The sequence below is a fragment of the Panonychus citri genome, unplaced genomic scaffold (genome assembly GCF_014898815.1).
Source record: "Panonychus citri isolate SS breed McGregor unplaced genomic scaffold, ASM1489881v1 Contig00134, whole genome shotgun sequence".
Taxonomy (NCBI): domain Eukaryota; kingdom Metazoa; phylum Arthropoda; class Arachnida; order Trombidiformes; family Tetranychidae; genus Panonychus; species Panonychus citri.
This window is the reverse complement of record NW_026515539.1, coordinates 517,284-534,759: the sequence shown is the minus strand read 5'-3', so window position 1 is coordinate 534,759 and position 17,476 is coordinate 517,284. Positions and strand designations below refer to the sequence as shown.

Here is a 17,476-nt window from a genome sequence, read left to right as displayed (position 1 = left end):
TTTTTTCTAGGTTACTCTGGTTTCTCCTATTGTATTTATCTTATTATCTGGGTTGACAATCAATGGTTAATGTTTACCTGAAACATTCATGATGTCAGTTGATTATCAGTTAATTGTTTAAATTGAATGTTAATCAGATAAAATTTTCTTGGTAATTATGTATTAGTCTTGCTGAGAGTGTATTTGTGTGTGTGTCTTGTGTGTGTGTGTGTGTATTTGTGAGAGACACGCAAACACGGAGAGAGGATAAGGATAAAAGTCGCAGAGGAAAATATTTCCATGGAAATTATTTTATTTTTTTTCTCCATTTTCTCTCTACCTCTCTCACTCCCCCAACTCATGAATCTCTTTGGGTATCATCATTATCTTCATCTTCATCTTCATCGTTTGTCTTGCACTTTGTCACACGTAAGTTATTCTTGGCTTAACTTGAAACTTTTCGCATTTGCAAAAACCTCACTTTGATTAACGATAAACACACCAAAAGGTGAAACAAAATCCACCCTCTCTCTCTCTCTCTCTCTAAATCATCAGTATGATCTTACATTCAGATAGTATTACTCATGGTGGTGTATGTATCACCATAGATGGTGACTAGACAACTTTTAGCACGATAACATTTTATCAACGAAAACCTCATGAGGTAAGACGAAGATGAGAAAAGAAACAATTTTTTTTCCTCCATGATAACGATCAGTGAAAATTGAATGGAAAAAGTTTTCAGAACTTTTCTTGAAACTTTCTTATCTTCCAAGTGTTGACTTTGTGTCATGTTCAACACACATACACACACAGAATTTGATATTTCTCCTTAATTCCCCCTGTTCCAAGAAAGATAAATATGATAGATAATCATCATGTGTACACTTTTCAACAAAATATTTGTTTCTTTTTGCACTGAGACAAAAGAAAAAGATTAGAAAATAAGATTCAGAATTTTTTTTTCTTTTTTTCTTTTTTCTTTTTTCTGGTTTTTCTTTTTTCATGCTCTGCATCAACTGAGACTGAACTTTATCATGAAATGATACACTGAAAATCTTTATGAATGCGCAAGTTTTCATGTTAATGTCAAAGATAATCAATACAATGAATAATATCAACACTGAGTGTGTCTCTTGATGATTGATTGTTTTTCTTTTTTTTTCTTTTTTCTTCATGATTCTCAATGAGAGGCTCGATAACGAATAATGAGAAAAGTGATAAATCGATAGACGAACAGATTAACTGCTAGAACCCAGAAGGTTCGTCGAAGATAATCATCTTTTAGATTGTAGATAATCATCACACCCGATTCGACTTCGGTTCTATTGCCTCCTGCACCTTTTGCTAGCCCTCCGCCGACGGAATTAAACACTGCTGTGGTCAGAGAATCGGTTATATCTCGAACTTGTTTAATTTGTTCTGGTGAATCTTCATCTCCGGTTATTGTTTCAAATGCGATGGCAAACATTTTATTAAGCCATCCCTGGAACATTGATTTCATCATGTCAATTTTTTCCATTGTCCCCTTGCCACAGCGAAAAAATCCATACAACGAAATTAGGACACCCTCGAAACCGAACCTTATGTAGGAAAGGTTGGTCAACGGTCGCAGGAGTGCCGGCATTGTCTCAATTTTAACCAGAAAACCAGAAAATAAAAGTAAAGGTAAACAAGAGGCAGGGCCTAGGAAAACGGCTGCGGTCACATTGTGTACGAAAAATGAGCCGATCGCAAGTCCATGTGATTGGCCTATTAGAGCGACCATTACGCAAATGGTCAAGTAAGCACTGAAACGGTCCCACTCTTTGATCTGACCATTCATGTAATAAGTGATTGAAACGTAAAGAACGGAAGTGATGACCTGAAATGGTAAATCGGCAAGAGTTCGAGCTAGAAAATAAGAGCCAACACCATACCAGCCGTTGGACTTTTCTTTGATAAAAATGGACAATTCCAGGGGGAAAGTGATTAACATTGGTGTTAAAGAGCCGAACATAAGTAAGAGGAGAGAGAAAAATAGAGCGGAAAAGTTGTCCAGTAGGCCTTTAGCTTCGTCGAGTACTTCGTTTGATGCTGTGCGAATTGCATGAATATCAAAGGTTGACCCAAGATCGGGTGGACATCCACCGTAACGACCGATGTAAGGTCCATAAAACCAGCCCAGAAAAAGTGCCATTGAAATGTGAATCCCAAAACGGGAGGCGGTCAGTAAGGGGTCACGAAGAATTAAGATGAAAGCTCGTTGAAAGAGGATAATAAAATGCTTAAAATGTGGATACGAGGCTCGAAATGCTGAATGGTTCAAAATTTTCTGATCTAATGTTTCTCGTTCAAATTTATTTTCAAAAGCCGTTGGATTGGCAAGTAGGATGTTCAAAGGTTCGAGGCCATGTTCACCTGAGGCTATTTCAATTAGAAAATCACCCGGGCTAGTGAAAGCGGGACAAGGTGTACCAACTTTGTCGAGATGGGGAACCAGTGCTTCTGGTGGACCATCGTAAACAAGTTGACCTTGACTTGAGAGAACGTAAATTTTGTCAAAAAGTTCAAAAATTTTCATATTAGGCTGATGAATGGTGACCATTATGAGCATTGACGGCTTAGCTGAGGCCAAAGATCTTAATATCTCAATACAATTATATGAAGCGGCGGAGTCAAGACCCGAAGTTGGCTCGTCAAGAATCAAAATGTCCGGTCTTGAGATGAGCTCTTGTGCAATTGAGAGTCGTTTCTTTTGACCACCCGAAAGTTTACCAACTCGAGTGGACATTACATGATCGAGACCAAAAAGAGATAGAATATGATTTGAGGCCAAATGGTGATAATTTGTATCGGAAACTGTGAACCTACGAACATCCAATCTGGCCGATGGTCCCTCTTGAGACAAGGCCTTATAAGCCTTGTAATAGTTGGACGCGACCAGAGTGGACGTTTGTAACCTCGAAGCATAAACTAGTGTCTCTTTGACCGTTAGAACGTCAAAATAGTTATCATACTGAGGGATAAAGGCCATATTTAAACGAGCACGATCACCTGACAGATAAATGTCACCTTCAGTTGATCCATGCCAACGGTTAGCGATACAATTGATCAAAGTTGATTTACCACATCCCGACGGTCCCATGATAGCGATCAACTGACCTGACCTAAAGTTACCATCAATGTTTCGTAAAATATATTTAAACTCCGGTTTACGGCCAATATAACGGACATAAGGGTTAACCTCAACCGGAACTGAAAAGTTTTCCCAGTAAATAGTAAAATCGGTGAGTAAATTATTCGAGATGGTTGAAACAACCGCTTCCGGGTAAATCTTATTATCAGAATATGAGTTTTCCTCCATGTTCAGCTCTTGGAGTTTTTCCTCTTCCTTTTGGTCACTTTTTTCAACGGGAACGGGAATGAATTGGTCACTTGGCGAATTTGGTTTAGATGAGTTAAGATGATCAATCGAGTCAGAATTTGAGATTCGAATCATTCAGAACACATATAAATCCACTGGATGGAATTTAATTTTCGATGGTTAACTTGATGGTTGATATTCTTTAATTCAATCATGACTTTTAGAGAGAAAAATTCTGCTCTTGATGTTTTCCTTTTTCTCTCTGTTCACTTTTCCTCGAATTTGAACAATTAAATCTAATTATTAATCGAAGGTTTTTCTTTTACTATGGTGACACTTTCTTATAATTCACTTTGAGTTAATGAAAATTCAGGTTAGACTCAATTAGAAGATGAATGATTAAAGTTAATTGTTATTATTTCGATATTTTTATCATCCAAATAATCGTTAGAACTTTTTTCAACTTGTGTCTACTCAATTCGACAATTTTTTCTTTTCGAGGTTAATTTATATTCAAATGTCGAGAGAAAGGTTATCATCATTATCTTCGTCTCTAATCGTAATCAATAGTTACTTACAAACGATTTCAAGTCTAACCTCGTGCTCTCTTAATGTTCATTGATCGACCTGGTTCGTTATTGAGATGAAGAGAAAACAAAAAGAACAGAAAACAAAAGTTCTAAAAAAACAAGAAGTAAAATCGATTATTTCAATTTTTTCTTCTTCGTCTTATCATCATCATTAAATTATGAAAATCGATTTATCAAAACAGTTAAAAGTTCTAAAAGGTAAACAATCAGCTTAATTCCAATTACAAGTGCATCAATCATCCAGAAATTTAGAACTTTTTTGTCGAAGACAAATAAAATCATTCGAAATCGAAATTATCTCCACACACAAATATCCAATCTCTTTAATTACCGAAGGTAATAATTCCCAATCGCATGATAAGTTCATAAAATCATCTAATTTATATCATAAATTTTCACGATTCTCAAGGTTTATCAGTTTTCATCAGTTCGAACTCAATTAGAACTTTTTTTCTTTCGAAAGTCAAATCGATTATTATTATTATTTTCTACTTCTCTTTGATATGTATTAAATTAGTAACACTGGTTGTTAACTATTTGTTCAATTAATGTGCAAACGAAACAATTTCAATTACAATTAACCAGAAAATAATTCATTGCCTTAATTAATTACATAACCAATATGATCATCATGAGATTTATTTTTATCCTCATTCAATTGATGATAATTAATGACATCAAATCGTTGCCATGGTTATCATGATGAAGATGAAAACTTCAAGTATTAGATAAATTAACTTGTTGTTTGTTATTTTCAACAATCAATTATGATCATTATCATGGTTATTGATTGAAAATCATGATGATTCAATTTTCAGATTGATAATTATATTTATCATGATATTTAGGGAAAAGGTAAAGGTTATAAGATACACCTTTTAATAGTAATGATCACAATTTAATTGTTTCTATTTTCAAATCAATTGGCTCAAGAGACACAATTGATTTAATCAAATTTTCTCCCCAGAACGTAACCATGGTAACCATGGTATATAAATTTTACAGTTCGATACAAAATTGACTTCTCAAATGTGAAAACAATTAATTCTTTGATTCATAATTAGTATTGATGAATGAAAGATGAAAAACTTTTGGCTTTAAATTTGTTTCCACTTAAAATTTTTCCTCTCTTTCGGTATTGATAATATTTACTGTCTATTTTTTCATTCTCTTTCACATAATCAGCATCATCATTTTTGAAAGATGATAATGATGATGATGATGAGAAGTATATCATCTCTCTCTTTCTTTCTTTCTTTCTTTCTTTTTTCCATCTCTCTATCATTATATCTTCTTACAAAGTTGCAAACTTATTGCAATTTTAAAATTAACATGAAGAGCAAGAGAGGAGATTAAGAGATATGATAAAAAAACACTAATCCACTAATCTTGCAGATTCCGTCGCCAGGGAATCAAAGAGACATCTTTGTACTCGGTGTAATTATGATGAGAAAAGGTATCTTCATTTTCATCATCATAGGTTGATGTTCAAGATGATGAGATGATGCTGATGATCAGCAAATTGCTTTAGTCTCTCTCTCACATCAGCAAAAAAAAAGTAAGATAAAATTCTGGTCTCTCTCTCTCTCTCTCTCTCTCTCTCTCTCTCTCTCTCTCTCTCTCTCATGATGATAATGACGATGAAGATGGAGATGAAGATGATAGCAGAAAAGTGAGAAGAAAAAAGAAGCTTCTCTCGTCAGGTTATAAAAGAACGAGAGAGAAAAAGAATAAATTAAATCGTATATACATAATACTTGCCTCTCCATCTCATCTTCATCATCCTCATCATTTCTCTCTCATCTTCCATATTAAACATTATCTTCTTCCCTTTTGCCAAGTAAGTGCTACATAAGCCCGATCATCATCTTGATCCTGTGACAGTTTTTTTTTCAAAGCTGTTAAGGTTTCAACCTATTCATTTGCAGTATCACTGATTTTCTGGCTTCTTAATTGTAACTTGTAATCTTGCACCTTGTAGCATCCTCATCCTCATCCTCATCCTCACCATCTTAATCTTAATCTTTATCCTTAATCTTCAATTTCAGTATAAATATATATGATTATCCATTGCTATTTGAATTAACATTGACAACAAGAGTAACAAAAAAAAACAAAGTTAATCGTAACATCAGTTGAATTGTCACCAAGAAAATAAAAATGATTACCAATTATCATCAGAATCAATTGATTAACTGTCAATTGCAATTGATGATCATCATCATCTTGTAATGATAAGGTTACAAGTAACAATTTTTCTGGTGACATTTTGTACTAGTATTTTTCATACAGGGTAACCATTTACTTGACCCACTGATGACATTTTTTGATAATAATGATGATGGTTAACTTAAATTGCTTTCACTTTAAATAACTGTTATCATCATTGGCAATCATTTAAATTGATAGTTGTTAACTTTGGATTGGTTATTTATGTGTGTCTATGTGAATACCTTGAGGGTTGTTGTTGTTGTTGTTGTTGTTGTTGACAAGATGATCATATTGATTGTTGTATACTGTTGTTAAGTTGATTGTTGATTGACAACAATCTTGACTTGTTGACAAGCTGATTTATTGATTTGATTGGTAAACAGTTTTGTCCCTTTGAAAAAATGTGAAACATTAATTGTTTTGTCCTCTCAATGTCCATCATCTTGATAATAATCAACAAGATGAATTTGCAAATTGTCATTTGTTGTTTTACATTTTTAAAACAATTGAAAAGATTAACATTGATTATCACAATCAATTTTAATCACAGTTAATACTTTGAGTGTGTCTACCCTTACATCATTGATAACCATCAATCGATAGCAATTTACTGATCAATATCAAGGAGAGAGAGAGTAATTGAATTAAAGTAATCATTACATTCATTTGACATTAAAAAAATACTATCATACTCAAGGGATGAAGATGAGGATGCTAAAGATGATAAAAAAACTACAGCTTATGCAGTGGGTATTGATGTCGATGATGAGTATGAGAGAGAGAGAGAGAGAGATGATAATTTTTTTACTCTTTTCTCTCTCATCAAGGATACTAATGGTTCATCTGATGATGATGATGATAAACCAGGAAGATGAGGATGCTAAAGATGATGTGTAATATACTCAAGGGATACTAATAGTTGATTGAATGATATTGTTAATTTTGTGATCATTTTGTTGTTGATTAAACATCTGATAAGGATTAGGATTAACGATGAGAATTTGTTTAATATAATGAATGAAGGAAATAATAAAAAAAAATTAAAAGTTCTGTTGAGGAAATTTACTCTCATCATCTTTTTTTTTTGTTGGATTAAGGATTAACTCTTGATGAACAATACTCAATCTCAATGATTGTTTCAATAAGCTAATCTTGTAAATGGATTAACTGGATTTGTGAAATGTTATGAATGCCAAATGACATGAGTTATTAAAGATTAGGAGACAAAGATTATCATGTTGATTAGTGTGGCAAGAATTTGTTATTTTTCTTGAGAGTTAAATCATTAAATTAATCACCTAACCAGTTAATTGCTAAGATTTTTTTGATTACTTGGCTTAATTGGTGTAATTAAATTGTTGTTGTTTGGCTCAACGGAAAGTAATTCATTCAACAATTAGTAAATACTAATAATATTATTGAGAGAGAGAGAGATTAATGTAAGTCACATTTACGAAACTTTATATTTCCAGGATTAAGAGGAGGATTAAGGCGATGAGGGGATTAACCAGTTAGAGGATAAAAAACAAATTTTTTTTTGCTTCTTCGTTCATCAAATTGAACAAAAAGAGTTTACAATTAACTAATTATTTTATGTTAATTAATTGTAACAATTAAAATGGTTCGTATGTGAAGTAACCTAATCTTGAAATTGAATACGAATCCATTAATTGGTTGAGTACAATTAAATTAAGCTAATCCAAAATAATCAATTCTAATATAACATTTGAATTTATTATCAACTTGTCGTGGTGATGATTAAATGATTAATTGATTATCTTGTCAAAGAAAAAGTTTAATTCTTGATTTAATTTTGTTTTCTGGGTTAATCTTTTCACCTTGACAATTAATAAATTGCTTTATAATTTTATATATATAATCAACATAATCAGATTAACACACTTTTAGTTTACAATAATCAACCAATGATTAATTGATTAACTTTACAATTAATAATATGAAAGTAATTTAATATTTTCACCTTGAATACAAAGTTAATTAATTTGGTAAATTGTTTAATTATGAAAATTTTTGTTAACTAAATTAACAACAGTTAATGTTTTTTACGTTTTAATTTATCAAAACAAAAGTTAATTGTTGTTATTAAATCAAAGTCAATGATGATGAGAGGCAATATTAATATTGGATAATATCAATGATGAGATATTAATTAAAAACTTAAATCAAGTTAATTGTTGATCATTTTTGTTGGTTTAATTGTTTTGGTTGAAATTGTTGATCGTTTTCATGTTAATTTTTTGACAGTTTTCTCAATTTTCTTAATTGCTACTGTTTTTAGCTGGATAATATTAAATATAACACACACAGAAGATGATGATGATGATAATCAAGTTAATCATCCTGGTTAACCAGAAACAATTAACTGTCTCAATAAAAAACAAACAAACAAACTAAATCAAGTAAATTAACCAGCACGCAATGAGCACGTTACAATAAACAAACTAATAACGTTGTTGAATTTTGTGTTTTTTACAACTAAAAACAACAAACAATTTAATGGTTAACCAATTAACAGTGTAAAAGGTTAAATTGTCTAGTTAATTAGCAGAAAGAGATCAATTTATTGTCCAGTTTATATAATGAATCCAATGGTCAAGTGAGATAATATTATTTCATATGATTCAATGTAATTGGAAACCTTTGAAAGGATCAATTTGATTTCTAATACAATCAACTGTTAATATCTATTATTAATCATGTGAAGTCCCTGGTAAATGTTAAAGGAGGATCAAGATGATAAGAGGAAGATAAACAGAGAGAGAGAGAGAGAGAGAGAATGATAAATTTTGGTCTCTTTCTTTTATTTAAATGGTCATTTTCATGATGACCAATATCATATACTACATGATGTTGTAAATAATGATGACAAGACACACCAACATATTATATGTCTAATATTGGTATACAGGGTTGATCAATATACGATTATCAATAGATATATATATGTTTATATGTACCCGATATATTAAAAATTAATAAGAATATTAGTAACCTATGACTCTTGACCTCTGGCTATTGTTATTAATATCAATAGATAAACATTGGATAAGGTTATTGGTACAATGGTTTTATGTTTGTTATTATTTATGGTTGATAATATAAATCAATGGATATTATTATCTAGTGATGTTTTTATGGAGGAGGTTGAGGATTAATGGATTGGTGGATTTACAATAAGAGTGGGTAGTGATGGAGGAGGTGGAGGTGGAGGTATGGGTCGAGGAGGAGGATGTGACAATTTTATCATGTTTATCATTAGTCTTAATCAGGTTAATTTGATTACGTTTACTTGTGTGTGTGTATTTTAAATGGTTGATGAAACAACAATTGAAAACATTGATGGAGAAAAAAAAAGTTTTTCTGTTAACTATTGTTACAATTATAATCACTTTGGGTGGGGTAATTTAATTAACAGATTATCATGATGATTATGATGATGATAACAATTCAATTATCATGTTTAAGGTTTAAATTGATCAAGTTACAATTTGATAAAATTAAATCAGGTTGGGGGATTGGGTGATCCTGGTGGTGGGTATGTGAGGGTATTCATATTGTTTATTATCAATAAATAATAATAACAGTTAGATTGAAATTGTGATATTGTTTGTTTGTTTGTTTTTTATTGTGACAATTATTTTCTTTAACCGATTTTAATTTAATTTGATTGCTGATTGATTGTTGAAACACTTTTGTTTGAGCTGTTTAATCAATTTACAGATTATGATGATGATAAGGATAAAGATGATGACCTCCTTTGGAAAAGAAAATTTTTTTTTCTCTTTTCTTTTTTTTCTGTTCATTTTTGCATTTTATTTGTGAATATATTTTTTTTTGCTAGCAACCAAACACCCTTAGGGCATGTTACCTTGTGTGTAATTAGCAGTTAATAGCCTGTCCTTATTATTTTAGTCTGTCTCTTTTTCTCTCTCACTCATTTTATAGCTTTTTCCCTCATCATCATCTTCATTATCATCATCATCTCATACTCTATGTTATGTAAAACAACAAACTGTAGCTAGTAAATAATGAGAAGATGAAGATGATGAAAAATAAACAGAAGAGAGAGAGAGAGAGAGAGAGAGATCTAGTCTATCTTTCACTCTCACTCTCTGTGGGAGTCTGGAATCTTATATTATCTTATACCTTTGAGGAGGGAGAAGGAGGTTAAGCTGCCAGGTAACACAATAATCTTACCTCTCAATCAGGGTAATAAAGCATTCGTATGACTTTTACAATCTTCCAACCTTCTCATCTTCATCTTCATCCTCTTCCGATGAATGTTCAAGAAAATGATGAGAAGAAAAAGCAGAATAATAAGAAGAGGAAAAAGAAATTCCAATGAGAAGAGAAAATGAGAGAGTAAAAGACAGATACTCTTTCTCTCTCTCTCTCTCCATTCTTATCTTCTTTATCTTATCTATCTAAAAGTACAGAAAGAGAGAGAGAGAGAAAGTCAACTGTATCATTCTCATCATCCTTGGACATCAATCTTATCACTGAGTGAGTAATATTATTACGAGAAAGTTGGACACACGTTTGACCATAGTACCAATAAGATGATGATGATACATCAAGATGATTATCATCATCAATATATAACATCATTGAGTTGATATCGTTTGATGATAAAATGAAGGACGATGATGTTGATGAGAGAGAGAGAGAGAGAGAGAGATTCAGATAGATGTAACCACAGGAGGTTATCAATGAAAATGTCGAGTAAAATGATCTAAGCATCATCATCTTCATCATTTGGAATCAATACATAAAGAGAAGAAAAAACTTATCTGATCTGAAGAAAAGAGAAAAAAAGTTCCAGGTAAGAATTTAGGAGAAATTTTTCTTTCTCTTCTCTCTTTACTTTCTAAGCTTCTCATATATTCTGAGACAGGTAACAAACTTTATCAGATCCTTTTCCTTTCAGATGCACGATAATAATAATGATATATATTAGTGTCACATATTAATAATAACGATGAGAAAAAAAAAGATGATGATGATGGAGAGATAGAAGAAAATAAAAAAGTTTCAAAAGCTGGACAAAAGTTGCAAGAAAAGAAAGAAAAAGTTCTGACATTCTGACTTAGATTTTTCTCTTTCCATGTTATCTCAACTTCTTATCAAGTCTATATAATAACATAATCTTTCATTCAGTTATCATGGTTTTCCTACCTGTTCACGCATAATCTTCAAGGTGAGAAGCAGGTAAAAAGGTGTTACTTAGGTGTGATCAGGTGACTTTACCTTTTAGCGAATAAGAAGAGGAGGAGGTATGATGATGGAAGAGAGAGAGAGAGAGAGAGAGAAGATGAGGAGAAAAAGTTGAGAAAAAAAGTTTTCTTCTTGCGTATTGTGTATGTAAGTGAATATCGAAAAGAAATTTTGATTTTTTTTCTATTCTATTGGTTCGATTCTTATGTATAAAGTTATAGGTAGTGGAGATGATATCATGAAGATGATGATGATGAGATTGGGGTGGGAAGGTGTATGAGTGTGTGTTTTGTTACTCAAATAAAATGGGTGGGGTAAGGAGATGAATGAATGTTCAATGAATGAAAAGTAAAGGCATTTTCTATGGAAAAAAAAGTAGAAACAGATTACTATGAATATCGGATTGGATGATAATGATGAAAGTTTCAAGTGGATGATGATAATGGTAAGGGAGGAGTATGGGTAAGGTTGAAGATGAAGATGATGAAGGAAAAAGATTAATTTCATTTGTAAGTCAAATCGATTGTTGTCAAATTTACTATTACAAGATGATTCTCATTATCATTAAGTGAACATCATCATCATCATCATCATCTTCATCTTTTACCTCAAGATGATCATCAAGTTTTTCTGGGTGAAATGAGAGAGAGAGAGATGAAGGATAAGGATGAGGATGAATAATATTAGAGTTATATTTGCTTCTGTATAATTGAAGTGGTCTTTTTTTATTCAATTTACTTGATTCACTATTGTTAAGATGAGGATTGGTCATTGATGATGATGATGATAAACAATCATTTATGCAATAATTGCAAATAGTAATGTAATGTTGCTTTATGCAAATTTGAAAATGCAAATGAAAAAGATTCTGAACTTTTTTTGTTTTCCTTTGAAAATCAAACTGCAAATGTTTATGGTGATGATGATGATTAGTGTTGATAGTTACAAACGTAAACAACAATCAAGAGGTAGGGACAAAAAATAGATGATGATGATGATGATGATTCTTAATGAGATGATTAAGATGAGGATGTGAATGATGATATTATAAGAAAAAATAACAAACTAACAACAAGATGTCGGGTAACAAAAAATGTTACATCTCATGTTACTCTTGGTGGAATGAAAATTTTAGCGATTACATTTTATGCTCAACTAGAGGTTGGGAAGATGAACTCACAGAGATTGAAGAGGAGGAGGAAGAGGAAGATGAAGATGAAGATGAAGATGATGGTAGAGCATAAGGAAAAGTCATCACAATTAATGTAATGTAGATGATGAAGATGAAGAGGATGAGAGACAGAGAGACAGAGAGATGAAGACAATGTCACCTCAACTTAACCGTTACAAAAAGTTACATCTTTTTTTTATTCATCTTGATGATAATCATCCTCATCAACATAATCATGATACATTACATTGTTGTTAAATTGAGCAAATGATAAATCAAGAATGATAACTGTAAAAAAACTAACAAAGATAAATATGTAACTATCATCTTCCCTCATCATCATCATCATCATCATCATAACAATGATAACTCAAGTGTCACTTTCACTGGTTGATAATATTTTTCATGGACACAGTTTAATCATAATCACCAATACAATTAATGAGAGTAATTTTTGTACATTAATTGAAATTGGTTAAAGGATGACAATGGATTAAGATTATGATGATTATCGTTAGGGATTAAGTATTCATCCAAACAATGATGATAATCAACAACAAAATAGTTGAGCAAGAAAAAAAACTCAACCAATAGACAGACATGATAATAACCTTGGTTAAAAAGACGAGATGCTGGAAGACTCAAGAGAGAGAGAGAGAGAGAGAGGTGGAGATGAGAGGATGACAAAGATAAAGATGAAGATATGAAGATGAGCCTTTTTAAACGGATCGCTAAGCCATTTTTAAGGTTGACTTGAGACCACGGATACCATTTCCTAATTGTAATAGGTTTTGATTGTTATGATTATCATCAAGAGTATCCATTGCAATGGATATATGCATTTAGCTCATTGTGTGATCTTCACAGACAGAGAAAGAGAAAGAGAATTGCAACAAAGGGGGTGGAAGATAAAATGTTAGAGAGAGAGAGAGAGGGAGAGGAAGATCAACAAACAAACATGTTCCCAAATACAATTGAATCCAATTTGGTTAACAGTTACCTTGGTAATCACAAGCATCCGTTTTTTGTGCTTCTGCATCATATTGACATTTACAGTGAGTGTGGAGTAAAAAAATAATAATATCAACCTTATAAAGGTTTGATGATGAAGATGATGAGCATCTTCATCATTTTATTAATCCTCAAAGAGATACAAATCTTTTACTTTAAGCGTAAGAGCTTGAGCTTTAACCTCATCAGATGAGCTTGGATGCTTTTATCGTATCATTTGTTAGGTATTGATGGAAGAAAAAAAGTTTTTTTTTGTCCATCGAATGTTGATTTTTCATCCCTCCCTCATCTTCCTCCTCCTTTTGTATATATATAAATCTTTCTCTCTCTGTCATATTGTATTATCATCATCATCTTATCATCACCATCAGTGTGTATTTGTAGTAACAAACCTCAAAAGATTTCTATCAGTTTGGTTTTCGTTTTCTTTGCCTCCATCATCAGAATCATCATCAATTTCCATGTGATAAACATATTAGCAAACTATGGGTAAGGGTGGGATTGAAGGTAGAAGATGATGATAAAAGGACCACCATCATCATCGTCATCATCATAAAGGGATCAAAATCAATCTAATTTAAAAGTACTTAACAAAAGTTAAATTAGAAAGTGGGGTTAACATGATAAGGATTCATTCATCTTCCTCCTTTTTCATCAATCTCCCACCTCTTGAGTTTACATTGGAAATTATCATCTATCATCTTCTTACAATATATTATTCATTTTCTAGAGAGTCCAAGAGTAAACATTCAGAATGAGAGAGAGAGGAGATTGAGTCGAGGTGGGAGAAGGAAAAAAAATCATCCTTAAATACACACTCACTTACTAAACAACAATCATTAACAATTGAACACAATCAACAGAGTAAATTGTTGTTGATTGTTAAATAAATTTACACAAGAATTAATAAAAAACATTGACTAGTAGCCTAAGACTTGAGTTTATTACAACTGTTTAAATAATAATTGGGGTTTTGAAACATCCTCATCATTATTTTCATCATCAACTGATCAACAACATTATCATTTGACTGTTTACAATTAAACAGTAAATTGTATTTCAATTTTTCATTGTTTACTTTTTTTGAGTTGAAAACAAAATTCATACCATTATAATTATAATCAATCAACTACATTTGATCAATATTATCATCAATTATTAATCTGACCAAAGGCTATGAAGTAAAAGGAAATTCACTTCACAATGAACAATATTCAGGAAGCTCTGATTTCCTCAAAAAAAATGTAGATGAATTGAAATTCACGTAGCTAAGATACAGAGTATCAATTACAATGATCAAGAAATCAAGGTAACAATCAACAGAACAGGTAAAATCCCTGAAAATGGATTTGAATCTGTTGTTGAAAGGCTTTTGTCTGTCAAAAAAAGGGAAAAATCGAAATCAAGTTCTCTCTTCTTCTTCTAATTCTATTCTATTTCCTATCACCTCTCTCTCTCTCTCTCTCTCTCTCTCTCTCTCTCTCTCTCTCTCTCTCTCTCTCTCTCTCTCTCTCATACTCTTATCTTCATCTCCTTAGAGAATGAGAGAAGAATAAGAAAGAGAATGAAGATGATGAAGGAACTTGTATCTTCTCCCAATATCAAAAACGAAATTCACTCAATGTGCTTGTGTGTGGTCTCTCTCTCTCTTCCTTCATCTTCCTCATCTTTTTTGTTCTCTTCCATTGAGAGAAAAATAAAAACAAGATATTCGAGGATGAAGATAAAAAATGATGATGAGATATGATGAAAGATCGGGTCTCATCTTCTGTCGACGCAACTCTGCAGGCGATCGTTAATTCATCTTCATTTTTAATCCAAACTCAAGCTTTCATATTTCATCTTACACGCAATTTCATCTCTCAGGTATCATCATCTTCATCTTCACTTTATCATCATTTTTCATCTTATTTTCCAATGACCGGAAATACCTTTTAAGTATTAAATCATGAACTTTTAACATGATGATAAAGATCATGATGGTCAATATGTTCAGTCAGGTTTCAATTGTTACAAATGAAATGGATCAAAGTTATTGCCAAAATTTTGCTTCTTCCAATTTTCTGATTACTGTTACATACACGCAACAAGCAAACAATTAACTTAATCATAAGCAATTAAATCAATATATATATTTATTATGAGAATTGGCGAACTGGTTAGATCACTTTTAGAACTCGCATTTCGAATTTGTTTTTTCATTTCTCTCTCAAAGTAATAATTTCTCTCCAATTACCTGTTAACCTCTAGACTTATGATGTTACCTTTTGTTTTTTCATCATCAACATGATAAAAGCGCAGAAAATGATGAAAAATTTTTCTGATTGTTGATAATTAACTTTAATTTGTTCCTTTTCGAGATCATAAACTAATCTAATTTGTTGTTAATATGTAAGAATAACAAGAAAAGTTTCTCGTTTTCCTTTTTCTTTCTGTTCGTAATTACAATTAGGTAACAATTGAAATTCTAAATGATGATCAACATGCAACAAGAATATAATATTTACCTGGTGTATGTTTCTGTGTGTTTACGTTGTCAATTACTACGTTTATGATTAACATAATTCAACAGAAAAAAACAACAACAATTAATTGTAACTTGTTTTCCGATCATTTTTCATATGATTAACTTAATTATCATGCTAATGATTACTTGTTGATGATTCATGTCTTATATAATATATCAGATACACTGAGAGTTACCTTACAACTTACCTGTTATCATCTGATAATAAATGAGTCAATTAACTTATCAAATAATAAGTAAAACTTTATCAACTTAACATGAACCAGAAAAAAAACTCAAATGATTTATAATCAATGATTTAAACACCTTAATTTCATGATGAAGGCAACGATTTGTTATTGAGTGATCAATGAAATGGATAAAAAAGTTTTCAATTAAATATTATCTCCATAGTAAAATCCATAGTATTAAAAGTAGGTTTAATATTTTTCTTACAATTAGTGTTTTAATCCCTGTGGATTATTGTAATGGGAGATTATCGTCTCCGTTTTCTCTCTCTCTCTCTCTCCCTCTCTTTCTCTCTCTCTCTTCTCTTCCAAATGAGACTTAAACTTGACATTTTCTTACTGACGAAAGAGAGTAGAAGAAAAAAATTGACGATCAACAATCGGAGTTGATTGTTGTTAATCAATTGTTAACTTACCATAGAGATGAAGAGAGAGATGTTAAAATACAAAATGTCTTCCACTTCTCGCCGGGTATGAAGAGAGAGGCATAAGGGATGAGAGTGTGTGTGAGTTAAGCTCAGCTCGGTGCAAGAAGAGAAAGAGGAGCCAGGAAGATAAGGAAAAAAAGATCTTGCAAGGTGATAAGAAGATGAATATGAAGATGCCGGCGAGAGACACACTAATACCTATCTTCCTCTCTCTCCGAAATGTTTACCTCGATTCTACAGCTAATCAAGAAAATATCACCTTCCACATTGCCTTTCTGTCTTCCCGCTCTCTCGCCATCTCTCTCTCTCTCTCTCTCTTCTTTTGTCTTCTCTCATCATCATAATTTTCATCTCCTTATCTTCATCTTTCTTTTCTTTCTCTTATCTTCTTTCTTTATCTTCCAATCTCTCTCTCTCTCTCTCTAAAACAATCTACCATTGATAATTATTATTATCAACATTTTCCTCGTATCAATTACCTTGTTGTACCTTTGGTTTTTTTAAAGTAATTGTTGCAATTGATTAACTTTAATCATATCGATATAATAACTTTTTGTTTTCGCAAGGTAACCTTATATTTGAATGATAATTAAAAACAATTAACTTTGATTGTTGACTTGTAAGTTTAATTGAAAGGTAATCATTTAACCGAGAGTAAATTGTTGAGACGAGTAGAGTAAGTTGAAATGTTAACAACTTGTAATATTATCAATTTACCAGCAATCAAACTAATCATTTGCTGGTTTAACTT

At 31.7% G+C, this 17,476-nt stretch overlaps 2 protein-coding genes across 3 annotated transcripts in view; both read right to left on the bottom strand.

Annotated features, from left to right (window-relative positions):
* Positions 1 to 17,476, bottom strand: part of LOC128391062 (T-box transcription factor TBX2-like) — a 35,548-nt gene that overhangs the window by 8,314 nt on the left and 9,758 nt on the right. The window lies entirely within an intron of this gene.
* Positions 699 to 4,048, bottom strand: LOC128391060 (ATP-binding cassette sub-family G member 1-like). The gene has a single exon (XM_053350902.1). The coding sequence runs from the start codon at positions 3,458 to 3,460 to the stop codon at positions 1,163 to 1,165; it is 2,298 nt and encodes a 765-aa protein (XP_053206877.1). The 5' UTR covers positions 3,461 to 4,048; the 3' UTR covers positions 699 to 1,162.

Coding starts and splice junctions, on each gene's coding strand:
- LOC128391060 (XM_053350902.1), bottom strand. CDS start 3,460: ATGATTCGAATCTCAAATTCTGACTCGATTGATCATCTTAACTCATCT.